The 13,834-nt window shown below is 36.4% G+C and overlaps 1 protein-coding gene across 2 annotated transcripts in view; it reads right to left on the bottom strand.

Annotated features, from left to right (window-relative positions):
- Nucleotides 1-2,351: 2,351 nt before the first annotated feature.
- Nucleotides 2,352-13,834, bottom strand: part of RELCH (RAB11 binding and LisH domain, coiled-coil and HEAT repeat containing) — a 104,425-nt gene continuing 92,942 nt past the window's right edge. For both annotated transcript variants that reach the window (XM_008149583.3, XM_008149582.3), the window contains exons 27-29: nt 8,951-9,039; nt 4,778-4,848; nt 2,352-3,780 (exon numbers count right to left, since the gene is read on the bottom strand). In XM_008149583.3, the coding sequence (XP_008147805.2) occupies nt 3,660-3,780; nt 4,778-4,848; nt 8,951-9,039 (281 nt within the window). In that variant the 3' untranslated portion in view covers nt 2,352-3,659. The remainder of the gene's footprint in view (nt 3,781-4,777; nt 4,849-8,950; nt 9,040-13,834) is intronic.

Raw genomic sequence — 13,834 nt, 5'->3', positions numbered from 1 at the left:
GAGCTCGATTCCCAGTGGGGGGTGTGCAGGAGGCTGCCCATCAATGATTCTCTCTCATTATTAATATTTCTCTCTCTCTCCCCCTCTCCCTTCCTCTCTGAAATCAAAGAAGGTAATCAAAGCAGTTTCCAGCAGTTAGTCCTGAAGGGAAAATATGAATGAGCAGACACACCACTGAGATTATGATGAAAGCGCTGACTCCACAGGTGAAAGGCACACAGGACATTCTTAGGTAGAATGGAAATAGTCTAAAACCCAATTATTTTGCCAGTGTGCACAAATCTTCCAGATACATTTATCAGTTTTGATTAGTAGCATATATCTTTAATCTGCTATTTTTTAAATGCACTGAAATAAAAGAGTAACAAAAACAAATGCACTGTAAATTTACCTTAGAACTTTCAAACACATCTAGTCACATGAAAGGCTGAATTTAGTTTGCTTATAAGAGAATTAACATCCAACATAAAGATGGAATTGTGTTGCCTAATTTGAAAAATTTTAGTAATTAAAATTGCTAAATACAAAGCTCTTTAAATACAAAGGGTGTCTCCCCAAAATGTATACACACATTTTTAATAATTATAAAGGCAGTGTTTATTAAAATATATTTCATTTTCAAAATTGAGCCATCAGCTGTTAAAGTGTGCATACATTTTTTGGGGACACCCTTACATCCTTTACACAAAAAATAGTTAAGAAGCCAGTAATCAACACAAAATGTTAGCTGTAGTTTGCTATCGCAGATGAACAAGGTAGTTAGGTCCTTAAAGTTCAAATCATGGTGAAACACAGATTATCATAAAAACTGGAGTCATGAAAAGACAATTCGATACATACTGATTTCACCTCTCCAAACTTTATCAGAGACCATTTATTTGAACCAATTTTTAATTTATGTAAGAAAAAGGAATTTCATAGTACCTTGAATTGAAATCCCATTAAAATTACTCACAATTTCAGCCTGGCCGGCGTGTCTCGAGTGGTTGAGCATCAACCTGTGAACCAGGAGGTTGCGGGTTCGATTCCCGGTCAGGGCACATGCTCGGGTTGCAGGTTTGATCCCCAGTGGGGTGCATGCAGGAGGCAGCCGATGCATGATTCTCTCTCATCATTGATGTTTCTCTCTCTCTCCCCCTCTCCTTTCCTCTCTGAAATCAATAAAAATGTATTTAAAAAAAATTACTTACTCACAATTTCATTCAGATTGTAAATTAATCTGATATTTAGAAAAGTAATCTTTCCAAAGCAGAAACTGATGCAAATAAAGGTCAAAGACATCTATGTATAGAGTTAGCTATTGCTACTATTCCTTTGAGCATCGTTCTTGGAATAAGTCAGTAAAATTGCTAATTATGGCACTTCTGGCTGTTTGAAAAATTTAAAGCTCTGGCTTGCTTTTGAAATAGGCATAATTTCAAATTGGCCTTCTATTATTTGGCAAACGGCTTTCTGTTACGTTGCATACTTAAACTTGTGCCATTTTAATTTGTTTTAAAAAAGTAAGTATGGGAGCTTTATGGCCTATTTGGAAGAACACAGTCTCAGTGATTAGTGTCCGTCTTGTCTTTAAAGAATCCATATTTTAGTATAAAAATCAATATGAAAATAAATGTGAAGTCCTACTGACATTTAGATATTTATAATATAAGGGAGACTCAAAATATATTGTATAAAATATATCTTGCTAGCTAATGGCTTTTAAAAAAAACCATTAGCAATTAGATAAATGGATTCACAAATTAATAAAAATTATCACAATAAAAATACATTATATTTATTTACCTGGTAACAAACATACTTATTCTGCTATAGTCCAAAGCAAATGAGAGTTTAAACATTTTTAAGTCATCACTGAAAATGTATTAATTTTAGAGCAAAAATCTTTTTTTAGTAAAAGTAAATTAAAATAGGTAATTCCTATAGATTATATTCCTAAAATAACATATTAGTACATTTTAATGAGTATATGCTTTCTCATTTCCTTTTGCTTAAAGACATAGTGTTTCAAAAATGGAAGTAAATACACATAGCCAAAAACAAAACAAGTATGCAAAACATTTTATTTATAATAGATCAACATTTTTGACATGAAAGGTAGCCACTTTCAATTTCTCAGGAATGCCTAGAATCCAACAGTTTTCAGAAAGACTAGTTTGTTAACAATTATTTCACCGTAGGTAAAAGAAATGATTTCAGAATGAACTTTTGAAATGGCTTTGCTTATGTCAACTGATTTTATAAGTTTGAGTGTGTGATAAGGTAGCTTCTCAGAAAATGAATGTAATCCAACTGTGTTCCAAGTATATGAAACCAGTTTATACAACAAACATGAGAATCACCTATGTGCATTGACTGTGCTCAAACGAGAATTCTTTATTAAAATACCATTTTTTCAAAAAGGCCTCACATTAATCCCTCAAACCAATCACCCCCCTTCTAAGTCCAGTACCACTCTTTTCTACTTCAAGTTGCATTACTTTATAGACAACTATCAAATTCCCGGGGACCTGTACACTGACTTAGACTCTATGTAATATACATCAAACACAAGAACAATCACTGACTTTAAGGAACAAGGTGTTAACTAACCAATAATAATTTAGCCAATGTCATTTTTAGCTTAGAGGGAAAAGAACAGCCCCCAAATGTCCTTAACTTAAAGGTACTTCTCTGTAACACGCAGAATGAAAAGATAATCTGTAAAATTAAAATCATTAGAAAATATCTTAAATAAAATGTTTTACATAAATAAGTATTCAATTTCAGATTTGAACCATTTTTTTTCTTCTGTATTTCAATTTGGGAAAATTATCACAATTACTAGCTCTTCTTACTTACATTTGTTTTTGAATATTTAAATCTACTACACAGCAGTTTGTAAATTCACCTTGGTTACCACTCCCCATGTTGGTTACCACTCCCCGTGTTGATGTGTTGTCTTTCCTCAGGTAAGTCCATAATATGCATATGAGTGCTGGGGAGGTTTAAATAGCACTTAAAGAATATTCAGGAGAGCTCTGAAATGTTGAAAGTTTCATTATTATCCATGTACTGCAGGATCTGTAATTCAACTTCATCACAGCGCTATAAATTCTGTGTGAATGGAATGCACACAATTCCCACAGACACACAAACTGAAGTCCAAAAGGCACAGAGTAATGCTGGTGGCTCTTTCTAGTCAGTTAAGAAACAATAAAAAGTCTGCATTATTCTTTCATAATTTAAATACTTAAGTAATCTCCACTTTTATTACTTTATAACAATGACTTCAAATTTACATTATTTTAAGTACCATTGTAATAGCTTAGTGTATAATACAGATATTTGCCAATATCCCATCCAAAAATTAAAAAACGAAACAAAAAACCCTCTTCACTATATATATAAAAAAATATTCTGAAGGACAAGAACATAGAAGAGGGACTTACTTGGTACAGAGTATCAACTCAATTTCCTATCACCACAGTTATAACTCCAAAATTAACAGGTATACAGCAATAATCAAAAGCAGTGCAAATATCTTTGGAGGTTAGGATAAAATTATAATTCAAGATAAAACATAAAACAAAGCAGTAAAAAAGGCAAGTACTTCAAGTACAAGGAACCAGTCTGCTTGAGGTCCATCATAGTGTCTACTGGGGACTTCCCTCTGGCTTTTACTTCTTCCTCTGAAACACATTGGCCAACATGGCCCCTGATGTCGTCAATTGGCCCATTTTGTTCAAAAACTTGGTCTTTGTATCTTCACTCACTAAGCTTGCAGCAATTGACATTGAGCTGGAGAAGAAAGTTTAAAATTCCTGTAAATCAATTAAAAAACTAAAATAGCAATTTTTCACTTCTTTAGTAATACATTCTGAACTGGTATCACAAAAGGGAAACTAATATGTATGGGGAGGCGTTTCTATGTACCATACGAGGTCAGGAGCTTTCAGGATCATCCTTTATATTAAAGGAAGCAATATTGTGTAGTAGTTAGGAGCAAGTCAGGAATGAGACTAAATCTTGGCTCTGTCACTTACCAGCTGTGTGACCCTGGGTAAGTTATTTAATCTCATCTGTAATATAATCCTCATCTGAAAAATGAAAATAATTCTATTACCTAACTCATTATACTGTGTGTGTGTGTGTGTGTGTGTGTGTGTGTGTGTGTGTGTACCTAGCCTGGCAGGATGAAACACTTTTCCTGGCAGTCAGCTTTAAAACACCTTTGAGATTTTTTATGTAACTGTGTCCATTTAGATGAACTGCTCAAGGTTACTTCAGCCAGAGCTAAGAGGACACTCAGTCTATTTGCAAATTACTTTCTCTCCTCAATGCCCAACTTCACTCCTGCATATTTATGTTTGTATTTTCATTCCACTGGATCTCTGAATTCTAATTAGCTTGATTAGAAGCACAAGTTTATAATCCTTTATACGATTAGTCAAGTTACAGCTTACAAACTCCTGTCACAAATTTCTAAAAAGCTATTTTGACCAGTGATTCCCAAATCTAGCACGTATAAACTCTCGAAGCTTTTAAACATACAGATCTCTAGGCTGAATGAGAATGTTGAGAGAATGGGGCAGAGATCTGAATTTTAAATTCTCCAGATAATTCTGATGCAGGTAGGTTAACTACTAGCATTTGAGAACTGCTAATTTAAAGAATGTTCATATCTGCCAAATAATTGACTACAAAGTAACACAAAATAAAACACCATTACCACATATAGAACATTTACAGAATTTAAGGTTAATGTGAAGTCTTTAAAAAGGAATTAATGTCTTACCCTTGAGGCTCTTGGACAGTCTTATTCTCTACTTTTTGTTCACATTCTTTTATCATGGAACTTAAAATAACCTGATTAAAAAAATAACTTTAGTGAAATACAGTTGACATAGTGAAATGCTATGGTTAATCTAAAGTTTTTAATATTCCCATAAGCTAATATGTTACTTAAAAATGTAAAGTTTTCACAGTTACTTTGTTAAAGAAATTCACATTAGGTTTCTAAATCAGGTGCAGAAATAGCATTAAATGATCTCAATCATATAACAATAATTTGAGTTTCACTAACCTTCCTTCTAAATCTGATTCCCATTCTTCCTTAGTTTTCCCCACCATCTAATGTTAAGAGTAAAATGTGTATACATCTATACATTTAACATATATGCATACCATGGCCACACACATTTTCTCAGTAAAAACTGTTCTATCTTATATATCTTTGCTTTTTCCAGGTTGCAAAAAGCAAGGTGCTCTATTTTAATGTTTACAGCAGAGCCCTAGTAGGTCTGTGGCTACTACAGTGTGGGAGACTATACATTGGGGGTCCAAGAGTTCACATCATTTTTGCAGGGAGACTGAGTAGTGATGGAAAGGGTGGAGGGGCCTAAGAAATTGCTGCTCCTATTGCTAGCAACCATGCCAGAAACAAATGGCATTCCTGAATATTCTTGGCCTATGTTTGGGAACCGAGGTCACTAAACAACAAATATTTGTCACCTACTATGTCCCTGGCACTTTTTTAAACATAGAGAATGCAGCAAATAAAACGAACCACATTCCCTCCTTGCGAAGAGCTTATATTCCTATATTCTAGACAATAAACACAAAAGCACAGATCAATTAGATTGTATATTAGAAGGTGATAAGGGCTTTAGAAAGAACACTGAGTAAGAAGGCCAAGGTGAAGAATGTTACAATTTACATGAAGGTTTTCTGAACAGCCTCAAATTCATGTGTTAGAAATAAAGGTTAAAAAGTAACATAAATAAAAATAGTTAAAAGTAAATCCAAGCTTCCTCCTTAAGAAATCAGAAAAATATAAAAAAATTAAACCTAAAGAAAGCAAAAATAAAGATGAAAATAAAAATCAATAAAATAGAAAATGAATAGAGAAAAAAACAACACAGCCAAAAGTTCAATATTAAGAAAATTAATAAAATCAATAAATCCTTATCAAAACTATTTAAAAGAGGAAGCAAAAAACAAATTAATATCAGAAGTGAAAAAGGGATAGCAATACAGATCCTATAATAAGATAAAAATAAAAAAATAAAGTATTAAAAAAGAATATATTATTTGCAGATGACAGTTCTATATATAAAATATACACACAAAAATCCAGAGACATTTTATTAGGATACTAAAGTTTCTCAAGCTGGCCAGACATACATTCAACATACAAAAGTTATATGTATTCCTATATAAAAACAAAGGGTTAAAAAATATATAATCCTAAAAAAGATAGCATTATAACATAAATATAAGGTGTCACATTTTCTCAGATGAAATTATAAAACTTCACTGAAAGACATCTAAGTAAATGTAGGCTATAACATTTTCTGGATAAAAAGGCTTAAAATCATGAAGATGATATCTCCCCAAATTAATTTAGAATGAATTCAATTTCAATAAAAATCTGAATGAGATTTTTTTTTTTAGAAACTGTTAATATAATGCTCAAATTTACATGAAAAAGCTAAGGATCATGAACAGTCCTAGAAAAAGGCCACAATGCAATGTTGCACTTGCCCTTGTAGATTTCAGGACTTTTTAACAAGGCCACTGTATGAAGACTGTATATCATTGTTTTAGTAACTGATCATGAGACCAATGGAAAAGAATGCTCTCTAATAACAGACACACACACACATGGGGACTATGCATGAGGGAGGTGGCACTGCCAATCAGTCTAGACAGGATTATCTATTCAATAGAAAATAATGGGACCACTGCTTGTCCACAGAGGGAAAAAAATGTAATGGGAGCACTACCTCACATCAATTCTAGATGGATTAAGAATTTTTTTTTAAAAAAAATACAACTTTTAAACATTTTAGAAGTATAGGAGATATAGTTTTTGTTTTTATTTTATACCTATCAAATTAAAAAGTCTTGAGTGTCGCTCAGTGATTGAGCATTATTAACTCATGAACCAGGAGATCATGGTTCAATTCCTGGTAAGGGCACATGCCCGGGTTGCAGGCTCAATCCCCAATAGAGGGTGTGTAGGAGACAGCAATCGATGATTCTCTCATCATTAATGTTTCTATCCATCTCTCCCTCTCCCTTCCCCTTTCTGAAAATGAATAAAAACATATCTTTAAAAAACAACAAAACAAAACAAACCTAAAAAGTCTTAAGAATACCAAGTGTTGACAAGATATGGATGAAAAGGGTATGGACTCCTATATAAGTCCTATCAGATCTGAAAAGTGTCCTTTCACTTTGATCACCAGAAATTTTAGGAAGAACAGTTCACTGGATTAGTGTGATGGTAACGAATATGGTATACCAACAGGCAGTGTGCAAGTTGACACAGTGAGCAGACTAAGGAGAAGGAAAGAGATTTGGGGAGGTATGAAGGGAAGTTTTTGTTTTTATTTTGTTTTGCTTCCTTTAAGAGGGAGAGTCAACCATAACAGATTAAAGAAAAGCTATAGAAAGATAGGTTGCAGATATAGAATCTCTATATATAAAAGGCTAAGTGTCCATCCTTCCCTCCTACTGGTAACTATGATGCGCACTGATCACCAGGGGGCAGACGCTCAATGCAGGAGCTGCCATGATGCACACTGACCGTTAAAAATAAACGGCACCATGGACCTGGCGCCGATCAACCAACACTCAGCTTCCCCCAAGTGGGACACAGGCCCTGCCACCACCCTGGAGTGACACCCCACCAAATTGCAGCCAACGCTGTCAAGACCCCATGGCACAAAATGTGGCCCACAGCTCAGTCCACCCAGGCAACAGTCGCTGTGGGTGCCAGGTAATGACATCACATAGCAACGCCCGGCTTCCTCTCCCTAGCGACTAGCCTCTTTGGAGTTTCTTCAGCCCAGGAACACGACTTACTTTATAGCCAGGTGCTAACATTTTACAGTTTAACCAAATGTTTGTGAAGCGTTTTTACGTGCCTCATCTCATTTGATCCTCACAGAAGTCCTGGGGTAGGTAGATAGGAGACTCGGTAGAATCCTATTTTCTTTTCATTAGCCAGAAAATGGAGATTTTGAAAGTTTAGGAACTTGACCCGACTGAAAAGGAGTAAGCCGTCTGACACTGGCCTCCCATTTAAATTAATTCGAAGACAGTTTCCCGTGATGCCAGCATTTGAGATAACTATTAATAAATCACAAGGACAAACTCTAGACAGAGTAGGAATATTCCTACCTGAACCCGTTTTCAGACATGGTCAATTATATGTTGCTTTCTCTTGAGTTCGAAGAGCGTGTGACATTAAAGTTGTAAATACTTCATTACAAGAGAAATTAGTCAAGCACTCTGAAAGTGTTTTTACTCTTAATGTAGTATACAAGGAGATATTAGAATAAGTTTAATCAATTTATCAGTCATTGTTTTTATCAATGTTGTTTTTATATCATGTCTTTGTTGTTATATCATGTTGTTATTGTTTATTAATCAATTTATATATTATTTTCATGTACATTTTACTAATTTTCTTTCATCTCTGACACTTCTATTATAGAGAAATGGTAAATAGCAATATTAAAATATTTCTTCTAATTAATTTCCTTTCAATGTACACGAATCTGTGCACTGGGCCACTAGCAAGAAATGAATGACAAGGTTTTGAAGGAAATAGGGAGACAAATTGAATGAAAGTTGATCAGAGATGACACTGTATAGCATTTTATAGATTAAAAGCATTTCATGTACATTATTTTATTAAATTCTGATATTTAGTGAAGGAAAGTATGTAATCCCTACTTTAGAGAATGAAACAGGCTCAAAGATGTTAAAGGAGTTGCTCCAGATCTTATAATTAGTAAATAAATCCATAAAAGGACATTGAACTAGTTTTTAAAAAACTAAGTGCAGCATATTATAATCATGCCTCGCATAGAGAGGAATAAAAATCTGTACAGGAGCTATTAAAACATATGAATACACCACTGATGATCGCAGTGGCTTAATCATCATAGTAGCTTACCTCATGCTCTGGAGAAAGATGTTCCATGTCAGTGCGCAAACATCTGAGACCAGGTAAAAAGTGATTAACCATTAAGTCCTCTGATATGACTTGAGACAACATAGTTAAGGGAATTAAAAAAAAGACTCACACAACTAATATGTCCAACAGAACAGTAAAATAACAAAAAAGAAGCAGCTCTCTTAAACAATGCCTATGGCATGCAGATCACCTAGGCTTCTGCAAGCATGATTCTCATTTGTTGAGTTATTTGCTTATCAAGTGTCAACTGAGTTTATTCCCACAAATCTCTTTCTCAGTGGTATTCATTATTGTAACATTACATAATTATGTTATATAAATATGAAATAATGAATGTGAAAATTAAATCATGTAATTTAATTGGATGTTTAAATGAGTAAAATGAGTATAAAAAGTAATAACATTGGCCCTGGATGGTGTTTCTCATCATCCCGTACACTGAAGGGTCTCAAGTTCATCCTACCTAATAATAGACAAATATGCAAATTGACCATACCTCCGACACACCCACAAGCCATGCCCACAAGCCACGCCCACCATCCAATCAGAGTGAGCATGCAAATTAACCCAAACCAAGATGGCTACAGCCACAGAGAGCAAGGTTCCCTAGGTAACAGAGGAAGCCAAGCTTTCCGCTTGCCCTTTCCAGGCCTAAGCCTCCACTCAAGCTACAAAGTTTCAATTATAGAAGGTAAACAAATTCAAACAAATGGCGGCAGAATGGAGCTTGAGAGAGCAGGCCAGGGTTGCTGCCAGCAACAGGGGAAGCAAAGCTTTCCGAACACCCTGGCTGGGCCCACCCGCTTAAGGCAACAAAGTTTCAATTATAACCCCAACAGAATGCTTAAGGCAATAAAGTTTCAACTATAACCCCAACAGAAATGGCTGCCGGCCTTGGAGGGAGTCCCAAGCTTGGCTCTGCTCAAGGCTACAAAGTTTCAATTGTAAAAGGAAAATAAATTCCAGATACCAGGGCCTCCGCTTGGGTTGCCAGGGGGCGTGGCTGGCCTGCAAACCACCACAGGCCCCTCGCTCAGGCCACCCCACGCCCCAAGGGAACCCCCACCTGATCCGGGACACCCTTCAGGGCAAACCAGCTGGCCCCCACCCCTGTACCAGGCCTCTATCCTATCTAATAAAAGAGTAATGTGCAGATTGATCATCATTGCAACACACAATATAGCTGCCACCATGTGGTCAAAGATCCTGCCCCCATGTGGACACAAGATGGCCACCACAAGATGGCCAGCAGGAGAGGGCAGTTGGGAGGCACCCGGCCTGCAAGGGAGGGCAGTTGAGAAGGACCAGGCTTGCAAGGGAGGGCAGTTGGAGGTGATCAACCCTGCAGGAGAGTGCAGTTAGGGGTGACCAGGCCGGCAGAGGAGGGAAGTTGGGGGCAAACAGGCTGGCAGCAGAGTGGTTAGGGGGTGATCAGGCTGGCAGGCAGAAGTGGTTAGGGGCAATCAGGAAGGCAGGTAGGCAAGCAGTTGGGAGCCAGCAGCCCTGGATTGTGAGAGGGATGTCCAACTGCCCGTTTAGACCCGATCCCGGATCGGGCCTAAACGGGCAGTCGGACATCCCTCAAGGGGTCCCATATTGGCGAGGGTACAGGCTGGGCTGAGGGACAACCCCCCTCCGTGCACAAATTTCGTGCACCAGGCCTCTAGTTATATATAAGTAAGGTTCCTATATATAATGAATGACTTGTAAACCAAACCCCTATAGACATAGAGAGGGCTGCAAACTAATGGACATGTAGTCTTACTTTCTAGATAGGGGGAAAGTACCACCATGGTGGAACTCTGAGTGACCTTTGGATTAGTAGTTGAGTCTTAGATCTAGAAATATGTACATGGATTAAGAAATTGAAGATGGCCTTATCTGGATGTAAGAAGGAATTCACTCTCCTCTTTTTCTACTCACTGTTTGGTTTTACCTTTTCCCCATGGAATCAAACAATCTTTCTTAAGGGTTGAAGACTTAGAGGGCATTTAGTACTATTTCATATTAGGAATCACCTTTATTTCATCTGTAAATGATGGTCATAGGGCCCCTGACTGCTAACAATGACAGGACATTCACAATTTCATAAGAGAGATCATTGTGTCCTGGCCGGTTGCTCAGTGGTTAGATCGTGGGTCCCTATACCGAAGGCTCGAGGGTTTGATTCCCGGTCAAAGGCACATACCTGAGTTGCAGGTTCAATCCCTATCCCATGCCCAGTGTTTCGGCTCGTGTGGGAGGCAACCAATCAATGGGTCTCTCTCACATGGATGTTTTATGTGCTCGCTCTCTCTCTGCCTCTCTCCCTCTCTCTTCCCCCCTCCCTCCCTCCCTCCCTCTTTCCTTCCTACTATTCCTTCCTTCCATTCTCTCTGAAAATCAATGGAAAAAATTCTCGGGTGAGGATTAACAAAAAAAAAATAAATAAAAAAAATTGCATTTTAAACAGCTCCATTAGAAAGTCTAATACACAAAATCAGCCTCTCTGAGACCTCTGTTTGTTAGTGTTAGTCCTGCACCTAGTTACAGTGTGCCTAAACTTTTTCATATCTAATATCAACCTTTAACATTATTTTTGAATTATCTTTTCATACCCAGCCTATTTCTTCTCTGGTTAAACATTCTTAAATTTTTTTTTATATATATATTTTATTGATTTTTTACAGAGAGAAAGGGAGAGGGATAGAGAGTTAGAAACATCGATGAGAGAGAAACATCAATCAGCTGCCTCCTGCACACCTCCTACTGGGGATGTGGCCGCAACCAAGGTACATGCCCTTGACCAGAATCAAACCTGGGACCTTTCAGTTCGCAGGCCAACGCTCTATCCACTGAGCCAAACCGGTTAGGGCTTAAGTTTCTTAAAAAAATTTATAAATATAATTTCTTGATTTATTACTAAGCTGAATGTTAAACACTATAGTTATTGTGTCCTTATTAAAATATCATGCCAGTACTGATAGGAATACTCTTGTGGTCTTTCAGCTCAGAATGCAATGGAACAGATTTGGACAATGTGATTTTATTAGTGGCCACACCATCCTGTTGACATAAGTATAATCTCTGACTCATGCAGAACTAACATTTTTAATACTTGAACAGGGTCTATTGTTAAGTTGGTTCCTCCCATTACTATATTGGTGTAAACACTTTTTACTGTATTTACTTTAGTAATATTCTGTGCATGCTTAAACCCACAATAATATTCCTTCTATGCAGACCTTTGTGCTCTTTGGAAACCATTACCTTGCCACTATAGAGCTAAAGTTTTTGATCTTTTGACTTTCCCATTTTCCTTGAGATGTATTCCTTTTGAAATCCCCTGCTATTTAAGAATATACATGACTTATTGCTTCAGTAAACATCTACTTTTATAAAGTCTAGGAAGCAGGTATAAAAATTCCAATATTTTCTTTCTTTGAAATGCAAACTCTGACATGCTATTACTACTTTCCTATAAGGGGCCTGTCACTTCTCCATTACTAAAGAGCTCTTGCTAATTCAGAATATCGCTTCCTCTTTTTGCTTCCTCTATCTTTAATAAGTTGAAATGCCAACAAGATAAACCAAGAATAATAGTAAGTTCTCCTTTTAGTGGAATTAAACTTATAGAAGATGAACAAATGGGGAGTTGAGGCACAAAATTATTAAAATATGGTGTCTCTGCCCACTTTAAAATCTGTATTATAAAAAAATCGCTTACACTGGCTTGATGAATAATTTCTAGTCGATTTCCCAAATAAAATGTTCTCAACCATGCATCCAACTTCGTCTTAAAATTTCCAAAAACACAAATAGCTCCCCAACAAATAGCTTTTAAGTTTCTACTTTCTCCATTTGATTTATTCTGAACAAAATAGGAACATTCCGCTCAAGAATCCAGTGCCACTGAGTTTCAGTGGCATTTTGGAACATATTTGTCTTATTTAAAATTATCTGTTCACTTTGTTTATTACTTCAAACTGTCATGTAACAATATGAAACTCAATATACAGTTAATGTATTATAAAATTGTATAACTGATACCCATATAATTTTATTAATCAATGTCACCCCAATAAATTCAATGAAAAAACACACAATATGAAACGACAAATTTTAATCCTGAAACTCTTCCTTTGCCTTCTACTTTCTCCCATGAATTACTAGAAACCTCTCTCTACTGTCATTTCTTTTCTGTCATAATCAAATTCTCTGATTATCATGTCCAGCATGTACTTTTATATTTCTGTTTGAGTATCCAGACTTTCACTCCTTTTTTGATCTCTTATTTCCCCTTTCTTGAACTCACCTGCCTTTCAATAGGAGAACCCAGAAGCTAGAGTTCATTTTGCTCATTTTACCTTTACTTCATTCTCAGATTTATTTTTCGAGGCCTAAATAGTAAAGAGAACATTTAAGAGGATAGCTAAAATTCTTTGTTCTAGTCAGTTTCAATTTTTAAAAAATATGTATTTTATTGATTTTTGTTACAGAGAGGAAGGGAGAGGGGTAGAGAGTTAGAAACATTGATGAGTGAGAAACATTGATCAGCTGCCTCCTGCACACGCCCTACTGGGGATGTGTCTGCAACCAAGATACATGCCCTTGACTGGGCTCGAACCTGGGACCCTTCAATCCGCAGGCCGATGCTCTATCCACTGAGCCAAACTGTTAGGGCACAGTTTTGCTTTTTAATGATAAAAAAACAGAAGTCACTAATGTAAGCTTTACTTTAATCATTTATATAATGCAGTGGTTGATATGTTAGGTGATCTCTGAGCTTTCCTCCACTAGAGATGATCAGCCAGCATTGGACTTTTTCAAATTATTATTTTATTGATTTTAGAGAGAGGAAGGTGGGGAGGGAGTGAAGGAGGG

The sequence above is a fragment of the Eptesicus fuscus genome, chromosome 12 (genome assembly GCF_027574615.1).
Source record: "Eptesicus fuscus isolate TK198812 chromosome 12, DD_ASM_mEF_20220401, whole genome shotgun sequence".
Taxonomy (NCBI): domain Eukaryota; kingdom Metazoa; phylum Chordata; class Mammalia; order Chiroptera; family Vespertilionidae; genus Eptesicus; species Eptesicus fuscus.
The sequence above is the reverse complement of the archived record's forward strand: the minus strand, read 5'-3'. Positions and strand labels throughout refer to the sequence as shown.